General features: G+C 42.6%; 1 protein-coding gene across 1 annotated transcript in view; it reads left to right on the top strand.

Moving 5' to 3' along the window:
• Positions 1–27,314, top strand: part of LOC136625502 (tricarboxylate transport protein, mitochondrial-like) — a 52,534-nt gene extending 25,220 nt beyond the window's left edge. The window contains exons 2-9 of the mRNA XM_066599714.1: positions 9,981–10,088; positions 14,942–15,041; positions 15,829–15,967; positions 16,897–16,981; positions 17,924–18,028; positions 19,363–19,478; positions 21,722–21,795; positions 24,958–27,314. Coding sequence (XP_066455811.1) covers positions 9,981–10,088; positions 14,942–15,041; positions 15,829–15,967; positions 16,897–16,981; positions 17,924–18,028; positions 19,363–19,478; positions 21,722–21,795; positions 24,958–25,072 — 842 coding nt within the window. The 3' untranslated portion in view covers positions 25,073–27,314. The remainder of the gene's footprint in view (positions 1–9,980; positions 10,089–14,941; positions 15,042–15,828; positions 15,968–16,896; positions 16,982–17,923; positions 18,029–19,362; positions 19,479–21,721; positions 21,796–24,957) is intronic.
• Positions 27,315–27,693: the final 379 nt, after the last annotated feature.

The raw sequence follows: 27,693 nt of genomic DNA, 5'->3' as shown, positions 1-27,693 counted from the left end.
TCTGTGTCTGTCTCTCTGTCTCTTTCTCTCTCTCTATCTCTCACTCTGTCTCTTACACCCCTCTGGCACTGCATAGAGTTGTCCCTGGCGGCTGCGGTGAGTTACCCCGCCGCTGTGTCTTTTCCGTGCCTGCTCCTCTCTCCCCTCCTGGGTGCTGCCACTCACCCTCCTTTGTTCCTGCAGCGCTGGTGTCGGCGCAGGGATGGGGGGAGTTCACACTACAGGGGACATTCGGTTAAACAGGCGGCAAGGTTCTGGTGGCATTGGTGCTGGCGGGGGGGGGGGGGGGGGAGGTTCTGAAGGAGTTTGTGCTGGGATGGAGGGTTAGGGTTAGTTTAACTGTTAAGCCTCCTGCAGATGGCTGGGTCGGATCCCGTTGCAAGAACTCTCGCAGCAGAATGCGCCGCCATGCCCCTGCAGTGACCATTGTGGCTCACCGACTACCAGCGTCCCCCCTCTCTGCTATGTGCCAGCTGCCACCCAGTCGGCGCATGCGCAGAGCAGAGCCGGCGCGTCACTAGTGACATTTCTGTGTGGGCCTCTGTGAGGCCCGCACAGAAGTAGGACGTGCTACGATTTGTTTTCCGTGCGTGTTATCACGCGAACAAATCGCGGCTGTGTGCATAGGATTGCATTATCTAATGCAATCCTATGGCAGCGAGCACGGGCAGAAATTCTACGGGAAATCCCGCCTCTGAATTTCCACCTGTCTGCAGGAGGCCTTAGGCTTACATTATTAGCTGTACATGCTTCCATGTTACTGCGGCCCCGCTCTCACATGCAAGCATTTACAGCTAATAATGTAAACCTAATACTGAAACTCCATCCCAGCAAAAACTCCTTTCATGCTGCTCTCTGCCTCAGAGCTGTGCTACCTGGACAACAATGCAGCCATTCGGGAGTTAGGGGTATTCCTCTATCTAAAGCCTGTCAAACCCCTAGCTTCCGGTGGCGTCAAGATACAACCGTATCTAATGCATGTTTATTTTTTATAATTCATAATTATTTGTTTTGTTGGGGGTGGGGGTGTTTATGATTTGGTTAAATATAGCTATGATTGATTGTATTTTTGGGTGGGCCAAAAATATTCCATGTATATTATATTCAAGCATATATAAATGTTTTTAAATTAAAGGGTAATTGTATTTAAACATAATTTCAATAAAAATGATCCAAAAAAACCACTGGAGATGCAAAAATTATGCTGGAAAAAATATAATCTTGTTGGGTTCGTACTGTACAACCTAAAGACAAAGCAATTGTTATAAATGGTTTTATGTTTTCTCAATTATAATTTTGAGTTGTAAATGGCCAACATACTACTAGTATTAGATATTAGTACTGTTGAACATGTGGACAGAATCATTCACTATGCACAGTTGTAATGGGGTAAACATCCATACTGTGGGTGTAACCATTTTGGATGGTGTTAGAAATCTGTACTGAGCTGTTAATATCTCACACCACCAATTAACGATTGCTCACTCCTGAATTTGAACTGTGTACTATGAATCATTGCATTCATGTATTTAATGCTAAAATAATACAGTGCAGTATGGACAAGTCTGGGGACCAACATTTAAATGTTACAATTCACTTTACATCATCCATAATGATGGAAAAAACAACTGTGAACCTTAATGATTTTTTTTCTCTCATAACAAAAAACATAAATGTGAACACAGTTTAAATGTTATGCATACTGTAGGTATTTTTTACCTTCAGTTGTGCTTGAAAGTTTGTGAACCCTTCAGATTTTTCCATATTTCTGCTTATATTTACCCTAAAATTACATCAGATTTTCACACAAGTCCTAAATGTAGATAGAACCAAAAAAGAAAGAAAGAAAGAATAAACAATGTTACACTTAGTCACTTATTTATTGAGGGAAATGATACAATATGACATGCCTGTGAGTGGCAAAAGTATGTGAACCTTTAAAATTAGCAGAATTTGAAGCTAGAATGAAGTCAGGTGTTTTCAATCAATGGAATGACAATTAGGTGTGAGTGGGCAACCTGTTTTAAAGAACTTGGATCTATGAAAGTTTGATCTTGGCAACATGTTTGTGGAAGTGTATCATGGCATGAACAAATGAGATTTCAGAGGACTTCAAAAGAAGAGTTCTTGATGCTCTCGAGACTGGAAAAGGTTATAAAACTATCTTTTAGAGTTTGGACTCTCAGTCAATCCACAGTCAAGCAATACCATTATCACCAAAGTCCTGACCATAGTCCTATAGAACTGTTGTGGAAGGACTTGAAGCAAGCAGTTCATGGGAGGAAACCCACCAACATAACAGTTGAAGCTGTTGTGTTCAGAGGAATGAGCTAAAATTCCTCCAAGCCAATGTACAGGACTAATCAACAATCCTTTTGGCCCAAAGGACGCAACAATTTTTGGGACATTTTTATCTCCACTTTTCAAAAGTCATCACTTTTTTTTTCTTCTGTTGAGCAGGAGACCAGCTATCAGTCAAGGACAGCTCCCACTGCAGGATGACACAGGCTCACACCTGAACCCACGCCATCCACAGGACGCAAGTTTACATCCTGTTGCATTGAGATTTCTAACATATGGCGAAATGTAATTCCGTAATAAAAGTCTGCGTAAAAAAAACCCACAAGAAATTCCGCAAGACATTTCAAATAACGCATTCCACAGTTAAAAACGCAACAAAATCTGCGTCTGTGTTGTGTACCGTGGACAATTCTGTTCTGCGTGATGGGTCCCTTAAGAGTCATGTTTTCGGTCTTGAAAGCAGCAGAGAAAATCTGTTCAGATAAGATATCCGTATTTAACTACGACAAGAAGTAAAATACAATTTATTATAGCTGTATGCCAGGGATAGTGAAGTCAGTAAATGAATTCTATACGGATCATGCAGAGTGCTTGTTATTTCTGAAATACAATGACAGCCCTCAAATATATAACAAAAGAAATACATTTTAATTCACCTGATGTCACGAAAACCGTTCAACTTGAAACATGGTAGAAATCCAGCAGTGTGACTGATTAGCGTGCAACGTTCACATCTTTCATCCCTTGACATGTTTGTAAGGATACTGCAGCATTTTTGTCTGTTAACCACTTGCCACCCAAGATAGTTTTGCCCTATGTGACCAAGCCGAATTTTTCAAATCTAATATGTTTCACTTAGGCCTCCTTCCCACAAACGGATTTACACCGCGTAAATCCGCGGCAAAAATCCGCTGCGTTGCCCCCTGCTATTAGGTTCTATTGAACCTAATAGCACAATGCTCACGATGCGTAATTCCACCGTGGAATTACGCACCGTGAAATCTCCCGTCCTCACCCGCAGCATGTTCTATTTGCTGCGGGTGTACGCGCTGATGGCTTCCATTGCAGTCAATGGAAGCCGTCCGTTCACGCTATCTCCCGCTGCAACCAGCGGAAGATAGCGTGAAAAAACGCTTCCCCGCCTACCGCCGCGCGTCATATGACGCGGTGGGCGTGTCACATGACGCGACGGCGGTGGGCGGGGAAGCGTCTTCACGCTATCTTCCGCTGGTAAGTATCGGGTCTCTGGGGGGCGCCGTGACGGGCTTCACTGCGGAATATTACGCGGCGGAGCTCGTCACGCTCGTGGGAAGGAGGCCTAAGTGTGGTAATAACTTTGGAATGTTATTACTTATTCAAGTGATTCTGAGACTGGTTTTTGCAACACATTTTACTTTATTTTGGACCTCCACCAATCAACTAGTTATCCTCTATCCATAGGAGCCGGAATGCGGAATACTGAATTTTTAACTAAAATCCCCAAATCCTTTTCCAAGTCAGTTTTGCTTAGTGTTTTCCAATTTAATTAGTAATGGTGATATGTATTTTCCCTGCCCATGTCCATAACTTTTTACATTTATCAGTGGTCAATCATATTTTCTACTTTTCTGTCTGAGGGTTGTTACAAAAAAGTCATTGCAAACTAATCTAATTCTCTTCTATGACAGAATCACCGACTGGGTTGATCAGGAAAATGTGGTAGATATAGTGTATCTTAACTTTGGTATAGCATTTGACAAAGTATCTCCTACCATATTTATTGAAAAAATGACCAAATGTGGGATTGACAAGGCAACTGTTATAGGATTCACAACTGGTTGAGTAATCGTACTCAAAAGAGTGGTCTAAAATAGCTGCACATCCAAGTGGAAGAATGTATCAAGTGGGGTACCACAAGGCTCTGTCCTAGGCCCAGTGTTGTTCAACATTTTTATAAATGATCTGGAGGAGGGAATGGAGGGGAATGTGATCAAATTTGCAGACGACACAAAGCTAGGAGGGATAGCTAATACTAGGGAAGTGAGAGTATTCAAAAAGATCTAGAAAAGCTTGAACAGTGGGTGGCGACTAACAGAATGGTATTTATCAAGGAGAAATGCGCAGTCTTACATCTAGACAAGACAAATAGAAAAAAAGCACATACAGAATGGGGGTAATTTGGCCAAGCAGCAGCACATGTGAAAAAAGACTTGGGTATACTAATAAATCACAGGCTGAACATGAGTCAACAATGTGATGCAGCAGAAAAAAAAGGCAAACAAAATTCTGGGACGTATTAGGCTAGCTGCACTCGGACAGATTTGCATTGCAGAACGTGGAGCGGGTGTCTGCCTCTGGATCCCGCAGTAAATACCGCCTATAGCATGCTATGGCAAAACGCTTTTTTCTCTACACGAGCCCAGTGAAGCTGGAAAAGCTGAGATTTAAAACAGAAAAACAACAAACTGTATTGCATGTCCGAAGGCTCGCCGTATGGACTATCCGCAGTACAGCTGGCCAAGAAGAAAAGCAGCTACACGCGGATGCCGGCTGAGCACCGCATGCAAAATACGACCCGGTCGTGTGCAGCCGGCCTTAGGAAAAGCATAGTCTACGTTACATGAGGTAATTATCCCCCCTCTACTCTTCCTTAGTCAGACCTCATCGGGAATACTGTGTCTAGTTCTGAGCACCCCACTTTAAAAAAGACATAGACAAACTGGAGCAAGTTCAGTGAAGAGTTACCAAGATGGTGAGCGGTCTGCAAGTCATGTCCTATGAGGATTGGTTAAAGGATCTGGGCATGTTTAGCTTGCAACAAAGAAGGCTGAGAAGAGACTTAATAGCTGTCTACAAATATCTGAAGGGTTGTCACAGTGCAGAGGGATCAGCCCTATTCTTATTTGTACAAGGAAAGACTAGAAGCAATGGGATGAAACTGAAAGGGAGGAGACAGATTAGATATTAGAGAAATCTGTCAGTGAGGGTGATGAACCAGTGGAACAGGTTACCACAGGAGGTGGTGAGTTCTCTTTTAATGGAAGTGTTTAAAGGCTGGACAGACATCTGCCTGGGATGATTTAGTGAATCCTGCACTGAGCATGGGGTTGGACCCGATGACCCTGGAGGTCCCTTCCAACTCTACCATTCTATGATTCTACTCTAGGCTATGCGTTTCAGTGATGGAAAAGGATCTTTTACAACAGGGGAATGCACAGGTTGATTAAAAAGTTTGGGGGGGGGGGGGGGGGGGGGGAGAAAGCAGCGTGTGATGTCACAGAAACATGTCAGTCCAAGCATAAAGTAAAGTAGTCAGCGGCACGTCCTTTATAACCACCTTCGTGGGGCAGACAATCCAGCTAGTAGGTCCAGCAATCCAAGTGACTGTCGACTCACCAGTCTCCAAATCGTAATATAGAAAATATAGCGGGATGCGGCACTCAGGAACTGTAATTTCTATGTCACAGAAACATGTGACATGATTTAATACAAAGACTGCATTCATACATTATAAGGGCTCATGCACATGGCCTTGATGGACTCTGCCAGCAGAATATCGCAGCAGAGTCCGTCACACCGCCCCTCCCCCCAAGAACCCCATACTCCCCTCCCGGATCCACTGTGCGCAACGCGCATGTGCAGTACAGCACATGACGCGGCCAGCGGTGGGTGGGGTCGTGTATTCACACGATACTTCCACTGTACTGACAAGTATAGCATGACGGCCGACTTCCGTTGACTATGATAGAACATGCTGCGATTTATTTCACACTGCAGAATTCCGCAGCGTGAACATTGCACTGTTAGGTTCAATAGTATGTAATACGCGACAGAAACCTGACCGTGAGCATTAGCCTTAAAACTCGTAGAAGCATAGTGTTTAACAGAGATAACATATAATAATAAATAAATGAGTGATGTATTTGTCACTAAATACGGAGAAAATCAGAAGCTGAAATCAATAGGACTATTGAAAAGAGAAAAAAAAACCCTCAGCATAGATAGAACAGTGCCACGAAGAAAGGAACAGTGGGGATGGTAGCAGAGAGAAAGAGACCATAAGGCCGCCTGCAGACGGCCGGGTCGGATCCGGCAGCGGGAATTCTTGCCGCGGGACCCGACCGAGCGCCTGCAGAGAGCAGCGCGTACTCACCCTGCAGCTCCGGATCTTTCATGTGCCGGCTGCAGGGCAGCCGGCGCATGCGCAGACTGGAGCCGGCGGCCGGTGAGTAACGTTTGTGTGCGGGGCTCTGCGAGCCCTGCACAGAAATAGAACATGCTGCGGTTTGTTTGCCGCGCAAGATTTTGCACGGACAAACCGCAGCCATCTGCCTAGGATTGCGTTTGCTAACGCAATCCTATGGCAGCTTCCAAGGGCGGAAATTCTGCGGGAAATCCCGCCGCGGAATTTCCTTAAAGATGGCAGGAAATAAAATGTAATGGATGAATTGAAAAAAACAAACAAAAAAACAAAATGGAGCAGTAGTGAGAATGGCAGAGATTACGGGCCCTTTTAGGGCTTTTACACACTAGCGTTTTTTTTAACACTGCGATATCGCTGTGTTTTTTTCAATGGGATTTTCTAATGTTAAAATCGCAAAAACACAAACTTGTGATTTTTGAGCGCTGCGATTTTTAACATTAGAAAGTCCCATTGAAAAAAACGCAGCGATATCGCAGCGTTAAAAAAAAACAAAAAAAACCGCTTGTGGGTAAAAGCCCTTACAGCAAGATTCTCCAGCGAGAATCTGAATTATTGTTGTTCAGTCTAAATGCATGCATGAACCGACTGAATGACGTGCAATAATCCGTTCAGCATTCAGTTTATGCATACGTAAAAACTGAACGACGATCGGCCCATGTAAACAAGCAGTTGTTCATCTACTGCCTGCGTAGACAAGCAGCCGTCTATGAAAGACTGCCTGTTTACTCTGAATGGAGATGGGCGGCTGGAGAAGATATTCTGCGTGCTGCCTCTACTCAGTGTGCCAATCATCTCTCCTGTGTATAGGGCCCATTTACACGTAACGATGTTTGCTCAAAATAAAAATTTTTGAGCTCCTGACTGGAGGGTCGCTTTAAGAACAATTTTCAAGGGCACTGACTACAACGGTATGCGCTGTCTTGAAGATATGCAGATATGATTTTCATATGTCTCAGGGCGTTATATCATTCATTCAGCCTTGCAAGAAAACCAATTTGTGCCACCAAAGCCGCCTGCAGTAATTACACCATACAGTAATGACATCTGGTAGGACTTCCAAGTTTAAATCCGTACTAGCTGTCACGCAATTCTGTAAATTTAAGAGAACCTTTCAATTCCTATTTTTTTACATTTTTAATTGAATACATGCAGCAGACCCTTGTTTCTGTATTATATCCACAGTGGTATTTTCAGTCCAATGAATGCTCCCATTTAGAATATATCAACATTTGGGGGCCTCATGTGGTGCAAAGTGTAGTCCTCAGCTCTCACTCACGACCTGAAGGTAGCCGGCTCAAAGTTGACTCAGCCTTCAATCCTTCCTAGGTCGGTAAAATGAGTACCCAGCTTGCTCGGAGGGGGGGGGGGGGGGGGGGGGATAATAAACAAATTACCTAGAAGCGTTGTGGAATAAGTTGGCGCTATACAAATAACAAGTCCTTTCCCCCTTCCATTTCTCGGAAAGCTTTTGGCTACCCGGTTTCTTCTCTAGAGCACTGCCAGTCAGTATATACAACATGTAAATGTATCTTGCAAAGAAAATACTAGATAGAGCCCATGGAAGCACAGTAGGCTTCCACTCCTAGGCATACAAGATACATGGGATCCACAGTGTTGGGGATTAGTGGGCGTTCCACTAATTGAATCTCTTCGGAGTGTTTTTTTCGCTTTGTTTTTTATTTTTGGAAAAAATGTCACTGTCTTGTGACAGCTTTACAGCTTTTCATGCAGTTTTTTGAGCCATGGTGCTGTCTTTTATAGTTCCTATGTTTTTTGAATTCACTTCTTAAGGCTTTGGCTTAAAAAAAACTGCATGAAAACTACATGTGTGAAACCACCTTTTAGGCTCTAAAGCCCAAGCGTATTCTTTCGTTAGACTGATGACTGCAATACTGAATACTGAATTTAATTTTTTTGTACTTATTATTGCATTATTCTCTATTCCTTTATTCACATTCATTGATCTGTTTCCTCATTGTGAAATACAGGAGTGACGATAAAGCTAACTGTCACCAGGTTTTAGCCTTATGATTCATTGGTAGCACAATATCAGTCAGTAATAATGCTTTTTATACCTGTTTCTAAGCATAAACCCATATAAGGTTGTTTTAAAAAAAATCCTGCACTGTATTTTAATTAGGATCAAAATGTTTGGTGGCCTACCCATACCTTTCCAGCCGCACAAGTCCTCTGCTGTAAAAACGTCTCTTTCAAGCTTAATTGATGTGGATGACGTGCCTTCTTTACCCGCAATCTTGCGCTTGCAGTGTGCATCCTGGGAGCACCACATAAGCAGTAAAAGCTGGTGTAGTGGCCCGAACTGTATATATCTGGCCCCTCCGTAATTGTCATATATGTCATGTCTTTTATGTGGATGCACTGTGCAAAGTGTCTTGTCTGCTGTTATGTGTATTGCACAGCTGCAGCATTCAAGAGGTTAATGTCTGCAAGTGGCTAGGATATGTCTGGAAAAAGTAAGAAGTTTTTTAAGTTTAGCAGTGTTTGGACTCTCTTTATTTCTACTGCCTAAGAGTCATCGGTGAGAAGGAACAGTGGCATCACGAGTGACAACTTCTACAGTCCACTACACACCTATACAGGTAACCGCTACCCAGCGTTGCCTGGAAGAGGCCTAGCGGCGCCTTGGCCAAAGTTGCATGCGTCCCACTGGGGAGGAGTTTGGTAGAGCCACCGTGACAAGTGCCATCTCCACCCCTGCCAGCTCCTCAGTGTGGGCCTTGTGTCTCGGTCACTGCACTGGCGTGTCTGCTCACAGAAGAGTAAAACCAACTACACATGCGCTGCTCCCAAGATTCGTGGCACAAGCGTCAGATCTGGAGGTGCTTGTGGATGACATACACACATCATCCACATCAATTAAGGGGAAAAGGGGTGTCTTTACAGCAGAAAACCCATGCTACTGGAACTGTGACCGATGAAAGCTAATTAAAGGGGTTTTCAAGACTTTAAGGGAATCTGTCATCTACACATACTCTTATGGAGAAAGAGTCACTATAACTTGTATTTTACACATTCTAAGCTGAACAGTCCAATGGGCGGTCCTATCAGTGGCTGAAAACAATCTGTGTATGACTGTACATTTAGAGGTAGTTGTCAGTCAAGAATAGGACCGCCCATTGGACTGTTCAGCTCAGTATGTGCAGAGATATAAATGAATAAAATACACGTTATACTGACTCTTTCCCCATAAAACTATATATCAGTCTGCTCAGCTCGTACTGCTCTATAACATGGTGCAGGCAGTATAGACAGCATGTTCAAACTGACAGACTCCCTGTGGATAGGTCATCAAGAGTTGATCTTCAGGGTTGGGATTCCTGCCAATGAACTGTTCATGAAGGGCCGCTGTCGGTACAAACAAGAGTCAGAGCAGACAGCTCTGTCCACATTTCAGGGGCCAGGGTTGGTATTGTAGTCACAATTCCCACTGAATTCAAAGTGTCACTGATACAAAGTGTGATTTGTGTCTTGCCAGGTGGAATCGCAGGGGGCATTGAAATCTGCATCACCTTCCCTACAGAGTATGTCAAGACCCAGCTTCAACTGGATGAGCGGGCCAATCCTCCTCGGTATAGGGGAATAGGTAAGAATCCATTAACCTTTTTAAAGACCAGAAGTTTCTTTAAAGTTTTCTTTTTGTCTTGTCATCCCTCTTTTCAAGAGCTTTTTTTGCCGTTATAACGAAATAAACGCTGGATTTTTCTTTTTTTTTGCGGGACAGGCTGTATTTTTTATTAGTATTTAATTGACTATATAATGTATTGAAATGGAAAATAACCCACCATTGCTTTTTGGGTGTTTGGTTTTATTTTGAGGGTTGGTAGAAATGTGTTGATACCAAATTTAAAAATAATGTTGTTTTGCTTTTAAAAAGTAATCCATAAAAAAAATATATAAATTTTTTTCTGTTGCTATAGTCTTTATTTCCCATCGATGGGGCTGTGTGAGGGCTCTTATTTTGCGTGGTGAGCTGTAGTCTTTTTATTGCTACCATTTTGGGATACATATGACTTCTGGATCCCTTTTTGTTCAATTAATTTTAGGAGATGAGATGCCCAATAAAATGAAATTCTGGTATTATTTTCTTTTCTTACAATGTTCCCTGTGTGGGATAAATAATGCTAGATTTTCATAAATGTGACTTTTTTGGACAAAATACCAATTAATTTATTTTTCACATTAAAAGTTCAAAAAAGTTTTTAAAAAATGCTATTGAACTTATTTTTGTATGTTTTTTTGGTATGCATAGGGGACTTGCACTTGCAATCACTTGATTGCTTATATTATATACTATAAAATACTTCTGTGTATCAGTATATCGTGAATTTCAATATTTGTCTATTAAGCCCTGCCACAGGCGTGTCACAATTGTGGTGCCTGAGGGGTGAGGAGCAATGAGGAGTCGGAGGGCCCTCCTTTCGATGGCTCTCTGCTTGGTTGTGCAATGAGCATAACCTGTGGCATCCAAGGAGTTAAATGGCCATCATCGGACAAAGCTCTGAAAGTGGCCCTTGCAGGCAGGTATTAGCTGTCAGAACCTGACATGTATGGAGCGAGCTCCGTACCTGAGCCCGCTCCATGCACCACCCATGACTGTGCATTCATAGCGGGTAGTCGTTAAGAGGATAAAATGATTATAGTGTAATCACTGAGTTGTGCGCACGTATGTGGTTAGGTGCCTTCGAACAAAAGAAAAAGTAAAAAAAAAGTTTTTTTTCTTGCTTTGATGGCCACTATCAATTTAAAGAAAATAATACCTTATGGTTGTCTTTTATAAATTCAGATGTCCCTTGTCTCGTACATACGTATAAGCTACTATAGGTGTATATATACATACATGTAGATCTCCGTATAATCCACTCTATAGTGATGTTGAGTCAATGTTTACTCAGACCAATTTTTGGGGAGCTAATTTGAATTTGGTCTTTTATTTGAGTTATACTTCTATAAAACCATAAATGGTTCACATTGTTCCTATGTATATTGTATGGCCCAACAGAAGACACAAATATACAAGATAACATATTAGCTGAGCTGTCTCTTGACATTTCTGCTTCACCATATACATTCCGACTCCCCACTTCTGCAGTGATGGCTTGGCCATGCATCATTGCACAAGCAAAGGAAACTGTTCATCTGTGCTCAGCCTGTCTCACTAGGTGCCAGAAGTACTTATGTGTAACCACCCTGTCTCTCTGATGATGTGATGAGTCGCACGGCTCCAGCGCTTAATTCTGTATTCCACCCAAGAAAGTACATGGCTGGTGTCATGCTAAGAACAGTAATCCAGTGAAGAAAACTGAAAAACAGCACTTCAGACAAAATCTCTTAAGAGCCTTTAAAGGGAATCTGTGAGATACTTCAAACCCTATAAGCTTAGCTTATGAGCTCAAAGTAGCTGACCCATTGCGTCACGGGATGTAAGTTTTATAGTTGCCTTCCCTACTGTTCTCCCATTATCAACTCTCAAACTCATAGTCTCTTTAAAACCATGATAACATATAAAGTGTTTTGGACATTAGGCCATAAAGATTTTAGCTCAGCAAAAATGTCATGCCTTTGGAGACTGGCAGAAGACTCCCGAGGGAAACGGTGATAAGGTCACTGTGGAGGTCACGATTACTACTGGGGCCGATATAGGGGAAATTAATAGTAAGCGTGTCGCCTAAATCAGCCCCAGTAGTAATAGTATTACTACTGAGCCCACTGTGGAGGTCACTATAACTATTGGAGCCACTGTGGGAGTCATTATTACTATTGGAGCCAATATAGGGGACACTATTACTACTGAGGCCACTGTGGGGGGTCACTATTACTATTGCACTATTACTACTATCACACTGCAGAGGGATCAGCCCTATTCTCATTTGCACAAGGAAAGACTAGAAGCAATGGGATGAAACTTAAAGGGAGGAGACACAAATTAGATATTAGAAAAAACTTTCTGAAAGTGAGGGTGATCAATGAGTGGAACAGGTTACCACGGGAGGTCGTGAGTTCTCCTTCAACGATAGTGTTCAAACAAAGGCTGGACAAATATCTGTCTGGGATGATTTAGTTAATCCTGCACTGAGCAGGGGGGTTGGACCCGATGACCCTGGAGGTCCCTTCCATCTCTACCATTCTATGATTCTACTGGGGCCGATATAGGGGACACTATATTACTACTGGGGCCACTGTGGGGGTCACTTTTACTACTGGGGCCAATATAGGGGACACTATTACCACTGAGGCCACTGTGGGGGACACTATTACTACTGAGGCCACTCTGCATGTGGCAGCATACCTCAAGCTGACTTAGGGTATGTTTACATGTGGCAGAAATTCTGCTGAATGTCCACAGCAAATCCCGCAGCATTTCTGCATCCAAAAAAAACTGTTAGAATCCGTACCATTGGTGTGCATTTTGACTGGAAATCAGCGGCCTGGCTATGTGCGGCGCTGTTGGTCAGGTGAGGCCACTACAGGCCACGGGAACCGGACTGTCAAAAGGTTTTTTCTAATATCTAATTTGTGTCTCCTCCCTTTCAGTTTCATCCCATTGCTTCTAGTCTTTCCTTGTACAAATGAGAATAGGGCCTATCCCTCTGCACTGACAGCCCTTCAGATATTTATAGACAGCTATTAAGTCTCCTCTCAGCCTTCTTTTTTGCAAGCTAAAACATTCCCTGATCCTTTAACGGTTCCTCATAGGACATGATTTGCAGACCGCTCACCATCTTGGTAACTCTTCTCTGAACTTGTTCCAGTTTGTCTATGTCTTTTTAAAGGGGGGTGCCCAGAATTGGACACAGTATTCCAGGTGAGGTCTGACTAAGGAAGGGTAGAGGGGGATAATTACCTCCTGTGATCTAGACTCTATGCTTCTCTTAATACATCCCAGAATTGTGTTTGCCTTTTTGGCTGCTGCATCACATTGTTGACTCATGTTCAGTCTATGATCTATTGGTATACCCAAGTCTTTTTCTCATGTGGTGCTGCTTAGCTCAATTCCTCCCATTCTGTATGTGCCTTCTTCATTTTTCTTGCCCATATGTAGGACTTTGCATTTCTCCTTGTTAAATACCATTTTGTTAGTCACTACCCACTGTGCAAGCTTTTCTAGATCTTTTTGAATACTCTCTCTCTTCCCTAGTGTTAGCTATCCCTCCTAGCTTTGTGTCGTCGGCAAATTTGATCAGTTTCCCATCAATTCCCTCTTCCAGATCATTTATAAAAATGTTGAATAACACTGGGCCCAGGACAGAGCCTTGTGTTACCCAACTTGATACATCCTTTCACTTGGATGTGCAGCCATTTATGACCACTCTTTGAGTACAATCACTCAGTCAGTTGTGAATCCACCTAACAGTTGCTTTGTCAATCCCATATTTGGTCATCTTTTCAATAACTATGGTATGAGATACATTGTCAAATGCGTTACTAAAGTCAAGATCTACTATATCCCCCACTTTATCCAAATAAAAACTTTGAATGGATACAGACACATATGCCCTTATACTATGTAATTTTCTTTTCCTACTGATGTGTGTATAGTGTATGGATGAGGATGCCTCCCCCCTTCTTTTTTTATATACTCTTTTATTTCTTCCTTCCCCTCTTAGAACAAACTAATTATGGTACCCCGACCAAAAGCTAAGATCCTCAGGAAAGCTTAGAAATAGGGCTTAGATAAGTGTAACTTTTGGTTCATTTGATAGACAGTGATACCAATTGAAGGCTTATTAACGTAATCTGGAATTGAGCGATAATTGTTGTGTGAATTTGTACTACAAGGTAATCGCTCAAATTTTGTTCAAACGGCAGTTTGAGTGACAATCTTAAATGTTCACTTTGCATAAGCTCTTTAGTAGCTAATTAGCTATTTAAGAGCTTATTAGTATTTAAATGAAGGCTCCAGCTGTATACAGAATACAGTGGGGATGCTGTCTTCTGTATGAAGCTGCTATGTTCTCAGAGCGCTTAGCTGCTATCCAGCTGAGTGCTCCAAGCAGGTTATGCAGAAGACAACTGGAGCGCTGTCTTCTGTATACAGCTCCTTTGTTCTCGGAGTTTCAGCTGGTATCTAGCTGATACTAGCTGAAAGAATGCTATCAGTGCCGCCCGTCACTGATAAGGCTCATCGCTAATTTCTAGCTGGCTAGAATTCAGCGATGAATGAACAGTGCACAATGGTAGTATCGCTCAAAAGATGGCTTTAGAGTGAATTTTGAGCGATAATCGTTATCAAAATGGGCCTTAACTGGTAGTTGGTTTAATGAAAGATACAAGCAATAAGGATAATTGTAAATGTTTGTTTTCATTTTTTTAACTAAAATGCTTCAGTAAAAAGTGATTTAAGCATAAATATGTCACATGAGAAAAAGGTTTCAAGCTTCTGATACAGAATACATATATACTATAGCTTCTCCGGTGACCTCTTATCTCTCCCTTAAGGTCATTGTGTCACACTGACTGTACAGGATCATGGAGTCAGAGGTTTATATCGAGGTCTTAGCTCATTGCTATATGGATCCATCCCGAAGTCTGCAGTGAGGTAAGGAGTAAATGTTACATAAGGGGAGGAGATGAGAGGTATAAAATTGTATAAATGGGCATCCCCCTGTCTAAATATCCTATTGGGGCATATGGATGTTATGGGAAGGTCCCTCACGTGGGATCCCCTCTGTGTACCAGAATAGAGAGGCACTTTGTTAGACCCAGCACATCCATGCATTACATGGACTGCAATTAATTTGAATGTCTACCATGTACTGCTATAGGGAAAATGTATGCCTTAGGGTGCGTTCACACGAGCGCATAAACGGCGCGTTTTTGCGCCCAATCGTATAAATGTGACCATCTGAGGCATTGGTTTCCAATGTATCCGTTCGCACGGGCGATTTTTACGGTGCGTAAAAACGGCAACCCGAAAAAAAACCCGGAACATATGCGACCGAAATACGCGCCAACGCATATTCGATGGCCGAAAAGATAGTTTGCAAAGTAGGAACAAACGATAATACGCTTTCTAGCTCTGGTCATGATTGCCGAAAAACGTTCTTTCCGGCGATTAAACACTGCGCACGTGCGAACGTAAATACGCCTACGCTCGTGTGACCGAGCCCTTAATGAGACTTTTCCTGATGATCAGATGTTAGTTTTAAAGCTCTATGAGATAACTACTTTTAATATGCTGTTCTTCATAAAAAATGAGATAAAAATTAGTAAGATCCAAAACGTTTTTCGAGACGTACCATAATAAGGGGCATCAAACCACCATAATAAGGGGCATAACTAAAATATGGGTTGTAATTACCGCTTTCTCAATGTGTTCTTTTCAGATTCGGCACATTTGAGTTTCTCAGTAACTTTGCAAGGAGTTCCTCAGGGAAATTGGAGGGAAAGACCAGTTTTGTATGTGGCTTAGGGGCTGGTGTTGCAGAGGCTATCCTAATAGTATGTCCAATGGAAACTATTAAGGTATGTGTTGTTGCTACCCCAATAGTAACGCTTTACATGTGCCAGTCAATCCTATCTGTTCTTTTAACATGCACTTTATTTTAGTTGTTTGTGCGCTAGAGCTGTTCTTCCTACTGTAATTGTGGCAGGAAATATTACCCATAATTAACCATTTCAGAGTTATGGGGCTCTAGTTATGCAACCATGCATGGGCAGACATACACTTTAGTCTCCCCTCCCCACTCTCGCCCATATGAGTAGGGGTACTTTTACATGAGATGACTGTAGGGTGCTAAAGCGCTTTATAGCTGCCCCAATGAATATTGCTCCAGTGCTTTCAATAGTTGCTCACTGAATGCAGGTGGAGCGCAACGGAGATCTCTTCCGGATGCCCTCCTCCATGCAGAGTAAACAGGCAGTCATTCATTTGCTTGGTTTTTAGGTGAGCTGAAAATCAAGCAACTCCGACGACTGAGTGATTCTCGCTCACTTGCCCTGTTGGGTTCTATAATCACTTTTTTGAGCGATTTCTCAGGCGACTATCGACCCGTGGAAAAGTACCATTTGTTTTGCGTATGCCGTTCACATAGTCTGATCCCAATATTTTCTGTGACTACTTAGGTTACAAGGGGATGTAACTTCTAAAGTGATGTAAGAAAAGGCCTAGAGATGAGCGAGTATACTCGCCAAAGGCAATTGCTCGAGCGAGCATTGCCTTTAGCGAGTACCTGCCCGCTCGAGACGAAAGGTTCCGGTGCCGGTAAAAATGGCTTGTTGGCAGGAACGGTCCCAGATTGGTAATAAATGTGTATTATATCTAATGGACCATTCCTCAAAAGATTACTGCTGACAAATATTTGTTTCCTTGGGGTGCTAGGATGAACATTAAACTTTATATAACATCTCGAATCATGGTTATTCAACTTCCATCGTTTCTTTGACAACGACAGGTGAAGTTCATCCATGACCAGGCCTCCTCCACACCTAGGTATCAAGGTTTCTTCCATGGAGTGCGAGAAATTATCAGACAGCAAGGTGGGTTCAAGTTCTTACCGCTAGGATATTGTAGAGAGATGGAGATGTTTTAATTAATATTATTTGACATCTATTTTGGATATATGTTATACAGTTAAATCTTCTCAGCTACCATAGAAACAGTTCCAAGATGAAATTTCGGGGGTGCTGTGGGTGAGTGGGGGGGGGGGGTGCAGAGGGGAGTGGGGGGGAGAGGGAGAGAGAGAGGGGTCCCACCTGTTCCGCGCTGCTACCCCCCGCTCCGCCACGCCACGCCCCCCGCCCCCCCCCCCCCGAGTACTTTTCACCCGAGTAGTGAAGTACTCGAAAATCGCAGTGCTCGATTGCGAAATCGGCCTTACCGAGTACGTTCGCTCATCTCTATTCATTACATAAATAAATACAGCACTAGAAGCAAACTCAGTACACAAATACAGCACCTGAACCAGCATAACATACAGCCCCAGAACCAAGCTCATAACTTAAATGCTGCGCCAGAACCAAGCTCATAGCATAAATAAAGCACCAGAGTCAACCTCATAACATAAATACGGCACCAGAGGCACGCTTATAATATATAAAGCACTAGAACCAAGCTAACTGAATAGATACAAATATCAGAACTAAGTTCATAACTGGTGAGCTGATTATTGGACTACTGGGCTGATGAGTGGACTGCTAGCCACTAATCAACCCAGCACTCTATTAATTAGTGCTGCTGGGCCAATTAGTGGCTAACCGTGCACTTCTCAGCCCAGCAGTCCACCAATCAGCCCTAAGTGATCATGCTGCCCACACACCGCAGCAGAGCAGAGTTGGTGACTGGTGGGCTGGCCCACTGACTGCTTGAGCAATGTGACCCACGAGGAATCTGCCCAGTCTTGCAGATTGCCAGTCTGGGCCTGTTCTAGGATATACGTTGATAGTAAATATTAATGTCAATGTATCTTTATTACCAATCAGGGCTACGTGGGACATATCAGGGACTAACACCTACTATTTTAAAACAAGGCTCCAACCAAGCAATCCGGTTCTATGTCATGACCTCACTACGTAACTGGTACTTAGGTGAGTAGTATCCTACACAGTTTTCTGATTGTATACAATATTTACATATGTTACACAGATAATAAACTAATAAACCACATAGCTTATTAGTGGAGACTGTGTGCTATATATAATAGTTCATAGGATTTAGACTAAAACAGCAAATTTTAGTTTTGCAGCAGGATATCCATTTAATATACTAGTGGCTGATGTAGGACATTCATTCTTCCATGTTGGCCTTGACCTAAAGGGGTTTTCCCGGATTGTACTATTGTTTAGGATAGGTCATCAATAGCAGATCTTTTGGGGTCTGATGCCCAGCACCCCCATGGATCATCTGTTCGCTGCAACTAGTACAGCACCGCACTTTCTGCAGTGGCTTGGAATAGTACTGCAAGCTATGTCCCATTCAGCACTAGCACAACAGCTTCTACAAACAGCTGATTGACAGAGATAACAGATGTTAGACCCCTGTTAATCTGATATTGATGACCTATCTTTAGCAAAGACCCTTATAACACACTATTTTACATTTAGGGAATATGGACTATTTTATTTATCCAAGTTGTACCCCAGATCTACCACTTGCAGAATAGTTGATCTGTTTGCACGGTAGCTGCCTATAATAGAGGCTGATGAATGTAAAAATATCAGATATTTGATATTTCTTTAAATGTTATCCAATTAAAGGCCAATTTAGCCATGATAAATCTTGCTCACGTGCTTTTGCACAGGGGCGGGTATCGTTGCTTCACAGCACGGTGGCTGCAGGAGATTTCTCTCTTCGCTCTCCCCTGCCCCTCTCCATTCACTTAACACGGCGGCCGTTCAGTACTGAATGGCTGCTATTTACGCTCATCATTCAGAATGCAGCTTAAAATTCTGAGTGATGACTGTAAATAGCAGCCATTCAGTACTGAACTGCCGCTATGTTAAGTCAATGAAGAAAGGCGGGGGGAAGCGAAGAGAGAAATCTCCTGCAGCTGCCCCGCTGTGAAGCAACAATACTCATTCCTGTGCAAAAGCATGTGAGCGGGCACTTGCGGGGACGAGTGTCGGGCATCGTTCGCCCGACATTTGTCCCGTCTAAATAGGCCTTAAGAATTTAATTTCATACCATCAGCAGTAGACTAAATGTAGCTTAGAACATGTGGAATTGTTCAGGAGACGGACTCATTGTTGATCAGTGCTAGACATTCTGAGACCCTACTGGTGAAGTAGACCACATTGTTGGATACATCCAGGCCAGTTGTTCAATATGACACACCAGTTATTTGTTTTGCATCAATAAGAATGTCCGTCTTTTGCCAAGTATACGTCTTTTGCCAAATATGTAACCATTGTTCTGATTTCAGGCGATGATCCCCAGAGACCAATTAATCCTATTATCACAGGAATATTTGGTGCCACCGCTGGCGCTGCCAGTGTCTTTGGTAATACACCTCTAGATGTTATCAAGACCAGGATGCAGGTAATGTGTTTATCATCGCTGCAGATCTATTTGTATAAAATCCTATTATATCTGTATTGAACAGTTTATGGTTATCTGACAGCCCCATCCTCCTACATGCTATTGATCCATCATAATGACAAGATCCTTGTAACTATGCAGGGAAGGCAGTGATGCCTATAGGACCACAATATTTCATTTGGATCTTTGAAGGGTTTTTGATTTGCGAAAATACAATTTACTGTAGATTGAAATGTTCTCTGATTCTGAGGTGCATCAACTCGTTGTGGTTTTCCAGATGTCTGCTTGTACTAATTGAATGGGACCCTTTACTGATTACATCCATAAGATCAAAAATCTGTCCTGGTCAAGTGATGATCACACAGGTGCATGGCTCATAAGGCTATGCTTTACACGTTCAGGATTTAATGAGTATTTAGGGGCGGATTCTGTTCCTAAAGGTCTCCATACACATGAATGACTACAGTCATTTAAATCCTCTGATTTCACTGTGACTGGACGACTTTACGTGTGTATGGGCGTCCTCCTAAATTTCTCCCGATAGATGACGTTGGGGAAAGAAGGATTGGGCATGTTGAATTTCAGTACCAAGTCCTTTTGTCTGCCTTGATTATAAAATCTCATCACAGAATTCTCATTATTGGCGCAGATTCTACACAGATAGCCGTCATTTTGCCTCATTCAGTTACAATCCGCTGGCACGTATGTGGCAGAAATCGGATTGTCCGTCTTATATTTTCAAAGACCTTACAGCAGACATCTATGTATTGAATTTGCCTATAGCGAATCCTGATTGTGTGAGCATAGCCTAAAGTTCCATTGTAGTTATTGTAGCACACTCTGAGCACGCGTGTGATCATCATTAAACCAGGACAGATTTTCATCTTCTGCAAGTAGGTAGTGAATATTCTCATTCGAGGGCTAAAAACGGAGACCATGAAAACCTTGAGGAATTAATGCACATGGTATATTAGAAGAGCAACACTGCATATCAAAGCTGAACTATGTAGCCCGCCTAGATACAGCTGTCTGCATGAACCTGTATTGTATACAGTTAAGGCTCTGTTCAAATTAGCATCACTGCTTCAATTCATAATTTAGCTATAACTACTTTTCAACTGGACCCTGAGAATTCCTATTGACTTATAACTAGGTTTTCTTTGGTGTTTCAACTGCAAGAATATGAACCCCTGACATAAACCTAAAACCGCTAATGTGAACAGAGCCCCAAAATGGTATTCCGGGATTCCATCTGCTAAAGTATGTTTAAAGAAGATTGGCCAAATCAATCATTCACTAATATAGTTTCTGTACCTAATCTGCCACCAATATCTTTTCCACGGGTCTATAATATGATTCGGGTCTCACAAAGTTGAACCCCTTCCACTGACGTCATGCCCATCTGAATTCAGTGTGAAGCTTCTGGTCCTGTCCATCTGTTCTGACATGCGACTTGTATTTAGATCTCAGGGGTGGGTGGATAGGGAACAGCAGCGGATGCAAAGGCCAGGCTGGAGCAAATGCACAGTCACATCTTATAAAATTGCTACTGCATATGCTCGCTATGAGGACGCAGCGTGAGATGGTTGTTGTATGTAGTAGGACACACATGGAGGTGACGTCACCAGAAGTGACGTGAGTAAACAAGCATGGAGCGTGGTGGGGGTCGTGGGCGCAGTCTACAGGCAGTGAAAAGTTGAAATAAGTTACCAGGCATATTTATTATAGTATTAGACTGCCATATAGTGTCCTCTTTAAAAATATTTAGTGCCTCGGAAAACCCCTTTAATCCTGTTAAGGCCCATTTACATGGAGCGATGATCGCTCAAACGACAGTTTGAGTGATAGCTTTGAGCAATCATGTTGCCTAAACTATTAAGTAGCTACTCAGCTACTTAAGAGCAATTAAGTATGCAAATGAAGCCTTAGCTGAAAGCAGTTAATAGCCCCAAGGCGCTTATCTGCTTTTATTTTTTTTGTTCTCCAGAAGACTACCCACTACCCACAGAGAACTCCTGATAAGGCTGAAGGACGATTTTTAGGTTGGACTGAATTTAACGATCAGCTAGCTCGTTTAGACGCAACGCTTATCGCTCAAACGATCGCTTTTTAGCGATTTTTAAACGATCATCGCTCCGTGTAAATGAGCCTTCAGTTATTATGCTGATAGTGTTGAAAATATATCTGGATGTTATTCAGTTTCCGCTTAATGTATAATGTGGTCAATATGTTCTGATTATTAGGGCTTGGAAGCTCACAAATATAAGAACACTTTAGACTGTGCAAGCCAGATACTTCGTAATGAAGGTCCCTTGGCGTAAGTACCAAATGTTCATCCTTTCTTCCTAATTGGTGCATAAAAAAATATGGCAGTAAATCATTATCCTAATGTTATTCAACCTGTAACTGTACAGTGGATTTCATCAATGTGTATTACACGGATGCATGTGCTGTGTTTCCTCGGAAATAAGACCCTGTCTTATATTAATTTTCGCCCTAAAAGAGGCATAGGGGTCTTATTTTTGAGGGATGTCTTATACTTACCTAGCAGGCGCCGTCCAGGTCCCTCTCGCTGGTCTCCGCAGTTCAGGGCAGGCTTGCTTGCAGTGCTCAGCACCGACAGAACATTGCTTGCTGGTAACAGGGTTTGTAAACCCCGCCTCTAGCAAGTGATTGCTCTGCTTGGTTCTTGAGTGCCATGGCTCCACCAATCACTGTGGCATTCGATGAACCAATCAAAGCAATTCATTGAATGGCTGTGATTGGTTCATCGAGCGCTGGCTCTGATTGGCTGAGCTGCAGCGCTTGCTAGGTAAGTATTGCTTTTTTTCATGTAGTGTAGCTAGGACTGATTTTCAGGATAGGGCTTATATTTCAAGCCCTTACCCCCTCCCCTTCCTCAATTAGGGCAGGGCTTATTTTAGAGGTAGGTTTTTTACTTTTGAGGAAACACGGTATATACAGGGATGGCTGGCAAATTTTAGCCCAGGGTGGGGGAAAGCACACAGCACTGGCCTGTTAGTAGCAGCCCACCCTAATAGTAGAAACAGATGGTGCTGCTGGCCACACCAAGCCAAACCTTGGCTACACAATTATTGGCAAAATTGTGCAGCCGTGAGTGGGCATGGTCTCGCTGTGTGTGGCCAGTCACACTGTGTCGTTTCATCCTTAAGGATGAATGCACACTTGGTGGAAATTCCGCGGCGAGATTTCCCGCAGAATTTCCGCCTGTGCACGCTGCAATAGGATTGCATTGATTGATGCAACCCTATGCAGACAGCCGTTATTTGACCGCGTGAAAACTTGTGCGGTAAACAAATTGCGCCATGTCCTTTATCTGTGTACCAGCCAGCGCATCGCAGAGCAGAGAGAAGACAACGGAGGAGGTGAGCCACGGGTCACTGCAGGGGGATGGGTGGCATCCCGCTGCGAGAATTCTTGCAGCGGGATCCTAACCGGCCGTCTGCATTCACCCTAGCGTAATCTATTTTAACAAAAATGCAGCGCCAGGCTCAAACTATATTTCTTCTATACATGGCCAGTTTCAAGTGAGTGTATTAAGGGTGCTGAATGTCCTGGCCCGATTACAGGCCTGCTGACCCAAACTTACAACATGCTAGGGAGCTATGAAGTTAGTGCGCTGAGAGTGGAGCAGAAGCATAGAAAGAACTAATTTGGCCCCATAGCAAAACTCAGAACTTGCTCCCCCTGGAAAAAAAAAATATCACAAATTGTATAATGCAGCAGGCATAGACACAGTAGTTCAGCTCTAGTATACTTCTAAATAATACAGATGTAATATACTCAAATACTGGCTCTGGACAGTGCTAGTTTCCTACAGTGATCACATGTGATGTCTCTTGAGTCACCCTCTTGTGGGCACATTTAGTAAGATATGTGTGTACTGATTTTTCATGCAGAAAGGATTCTATAGCCATTAAGGCTTGGGGCCACAGAACGAGTCTTATTACTAAAGGCCCATTTAGACACAATGATTATTGCTCAAAAGATGTCGTTTAAGCGACTTTTGAGCGATAATCGTTGTGTCATTTGCAGCCCAAGATGATCGCTCAAGATGAGTGATCACCTTGCGCTGCCAGTGGAGGATGCAGAAGACAAGTGGGGTGTCCCCGCTTGTCTTCTGCATCCAGCTGCTCCCCGCTCCGAGCGCCTGTCTGTTATACAGCCGAGTGCTCGGAGCGGAGGATGCAGAAGACAAGCGGGGTGTCCCCGCTTGTCTTCTGCATCCAGATGTTTTCTGCACAGAGCGTTATACAGCTGATCGCTCCGTGCTGGGTATGGAGAACAGAGCTGGACCGTTCTGTTCTTCATACCCAGCTGTCATCAGGGAGCGGGATACAGCTGAAACAATAGTATCAGCTGTATCCCGGTGTGAATCCCTGATAAGACTCATCGTTGTCTTTCAGCACGCTGAAAGACAACGATGAGCGACGGCTTAACAAAAACTGCACAATGTCAGTGTAGTTACACACAATGATTATCGCTCGAAAGACTGCTTTTGAGCGATAATCGTTGTCTAAATGGGCCTTAAGTCCCTGCAGAAAAAAAGTCATGCACTTCTTTTTTTTTTTGGCACTGAGTTTTTCTTCTCATGCATTTTGAAAGTTTCTGGCTGAGGGGTTTCCCTCCATTGATCAGCTGGTCTCTAATGAATGCACACCAGCTTCACTCTCCTTCCCTTCTGCTTTTTCAGAGGCTGTGAAGCATAATCACCTCTACTCAATACTATACTATACAGTTTTCTGTCCTTCTATCTCATCTTCTCTCTGAACAGCTGCTGGTAGTTCCCCCTTACTACTGATAAGAGCAAAAAATTCACCACTAGTTAATTACTGACCACTATAATAGTAGCTTTCTCTGCTCTGCTCCCCTTAACCCATTTAAAGTGATACTTACATCTGCTGTCAGAGCAGTGCTTGCCAACGCTGATGAAGGATTCCTCCTTCAGCCCACTGCCACATCTGGGGAGAAGGAGAGTGCTGCTGATTGGTGCTCTTGGCGTCTTTTAATCCTCCACTTTCCTGCCAGACCAGTTTCTGGGAATCAATAAGGGAGAGGTGCACAAGGGGCCATGTTGTTGCAGCCTCGATAAGGTTTCGGGGGAAGGTTTCGCCCCATCCACTGATGCAGCGCTGACACTGCTAATGCATCAGCGCTGCAGGATATTTTTTTGCCCTTTTGAATTTCCTTCATGGGCTATGCGCTGCCGACATCGAAAGTAGGAGGTGGACATAATATTGTGACTCCACTATGTATATCATAACACTCCATTTGTGGTGGGGTGCACTCTGTCGCCATGGAGCCCTAACCTAACTTTTTGTTTAATACTTTAGAATTCCTCCATACTGCTTTATATGCCAATTACTATTCTTTGGTGCTTATGATAACCCTGTACATTTGAGATATGCTGTTTGCAATTAATATGAATAAATTAAACTAGAATATCTTTCCTCCTTAGGTTTTACAAGGGCACCGTACCACGTTTGGGCAGAGTGTGTCTGGATGTTGCCATTGTCTTTATCATCTATGAAGAAGTAGTTCAAGTTCTTAACAGAGTTTGGAAGACCTCCTAACACCACTTATGTGTGACCTGAAGCTTCGCTCCGCCTTGTAGAGGGGATATGTTTTCTGTCTTAATTTTACCATAACTTGAATGAATCGTGCTTGTTGGAAATATTGTAAATTATCATAATGTCATTTTAACCTGTTCTTATTGTATGATACGTGTGTGTTCATGTCTGGATTTGCCTTAAATCTGCCAAATACATTGCAGTCATTGATTGTCAGATACCTTATTGTGGAAGTATTTGAGCTGTATTTGCATGGATTCACTTCAAAACTAGACTTCAAATAATGTTCAAGTGCATATCACCACTGCAGAGAAAACAAAGCCTTAGTCTATTTTCACACACAGTGGATTTTGCTGCGGAAACTCTGCAGCATTTACAGTACCAGCCATGTAGTGCAGATTTTCTATAATCTTCACCTGGTGTGGAAATTTTCTGCAACATTTTTTAAACTCTGTAGATTCTAAATCCATAGCATGTCTTTTATACTGCAGATTTCAAGGGTTACAATCTGCAGCAGATCCACTGCAAATTGCAGCAAAATCCACACTATTATAGTGCAGATTTTGCCGCTGTGGCTTTGCTGTGTATTTGCTGTGAGTTTTCCGCTGTGGAAAGCCCACAGCGGTTACTTCCCATGTGAAGGAGGACTTACAGAGTATCGGCAGAATCCCATCAGATCTGCCCACAATCTAATGTATATGGCAGGCCCCCTGATGTTAGCGGAAACATGATTGGGCATATTGGTTATCAGCATGTCTGATTCATTGCTCTGCCAGAACATAAGTGTCTGGCAGCAGCTTTTCTTTCTCTTCCCAAGTGAAGGTTAGGGGAGATAGTGGTTGGCTGAATTCTTAAGGCTCATTTGCACGTAACAATGGTCACCCAAAATTAACTTGAACGAAAGTGCGCAAAAATCGTTATGTCTAAAACATGAGCCATCGTGTACTTTTTGCTTGTCGCTCAGTTTCGGCCTACATAAGTTATCGGGGGCTGCTCACTTCTGATTATATTTAAACACTCCCATTCAGTGTTTCACATAGGAATGCGAAGCACTGAATGCGTATTGAACAATTCTCAATGACAATCTGCCTGTTTAAACAGTTGTACGAGCGCGAACAACTGCGAATGAATTAGCGGTGACGTCACTCGCTCGTGCGTTTGTTCAAATGACACTCGGCTTGTGTAAAAGGGGCACTATTTGGGTATCCCTTATCTGATGTGTAAGTCCATCAGAAGTCATGAATCTTGAACTTGTAACAACCCTAAGATCCATAGATATTATACAAATGACCACACAAATGTACTTCTATACTCCACAGTAAAAGCAAAGTTTCACGAATTATGATCCAAACTAGCCCACAACTAGCACATCTACTTAGATATGCTAATAGGAAAATACAATATACACTACTCCATGTCTTCTGTATTATACTGAGCAAATGTTCACAAAGACATATCAATGTGAACCTATTCCTATTAACTTCAAAGCTGATTATTCTGCAATTTCATTGTTCTTTTTTGTACTTTGATATTTTATATTTAAGTGGCTTTTTCTAATATAAACATATCCTTTTATATTTGAGTATCATATTATTATATTAGCTGAACATGTAGCACAAGTCAAGCAAAAGGTCCCTGCTCTACGGAAAATCCAAATCGATAAATATACAACTCATTTAACTAAAGTTAAAAGGATTCTGTGACCAGGTTCATAAAGTTTGACTTGGAGCTGAACTCTTAAATCACAGTGGCAGGTTGGGCAGACTTCTCCCTGCCCTCATCTGGCAGACTGACAGCCCTCCCTGCTTTTGTGTGTAGGGAGAGATTGTCACTCCGCATACTGCGGGTGGAGAGCGGCTCGCGAGGGCCACTTCTGAGTCCTAAACTTCATGAACCTGGTGACAGAATCCCTTTAAAAATCAATCATACACACATAGCTGTCAATCACTGATAAGACCGCCCACTGGATCTCTAAGCTCTGAATGAGCAGAGATTTAAATGCATAAAATACAAGTTATACTGAATTTTTTCCAACAAACCTATACATCAATCTGCTTAGCTCTTCCTGCTCTATAACATGCTGTCTGTCATTTGGACATCACATTCAAGCTGACATGAATAATTCATGATTAATTGATCTAATGACCTATCATTGAATTAAGTTATAAGCCTATTTTGAAGACTTTTGGTGTTTTTTAAATGTTCCATGTCACTACCTATATTAAAAAAAATCCATAATTCTTTCCGGTTTCATGCTGCCCGCTGAACTTAATTAGCCTGACATTTACCTTTCACTTGAGATCACTTTTCAGAAATTATTTTGTTATCGTCACAGGCAGGATTACAATGAACACTAATGCCTATATATAGATAATACAGGATCCATCATTCAGATGATGGTCGCAGCTCACCTCCTTCCACTCCCTACACAGTGACCTCTGCAAAGGTCACAGAGCATGTAAAGAACATTCTCCAATAGAAGTCAATTGGCAGACTACAGGCTCCTATGATCCATGAGGCTGCTGTAAATCATATCTCTAAATGCTGTTAAGGTTGTCCAAGATAAAACTTTTATTTGAACATTGCCTTTCCATGGCAAAAGCATAATGAAAGCTAATACTCCC

The sequence above is a fragment of the Eleutherodactylus coqui genome, chromosome 4 (genome assembly GCF_035609145.1).
Source record: "Eleutherodactylus coqui strain aEleCoq1 chromosome 4, aEleCoq1.hap1, whole genome shotgun sequence".
Lineage (NCBI taxonomy): Eukaryota > Metazoa > Chordata > Amphibia > Anura > Eleutherodactylidae > Eleutherodactylus > Eleutherodactylus coqui.
The sequence above is the reverse complement of the archived record's forward strand: the minus strand, read 5'-3'. Positions and strand labels throughout refer to the sequence as shown.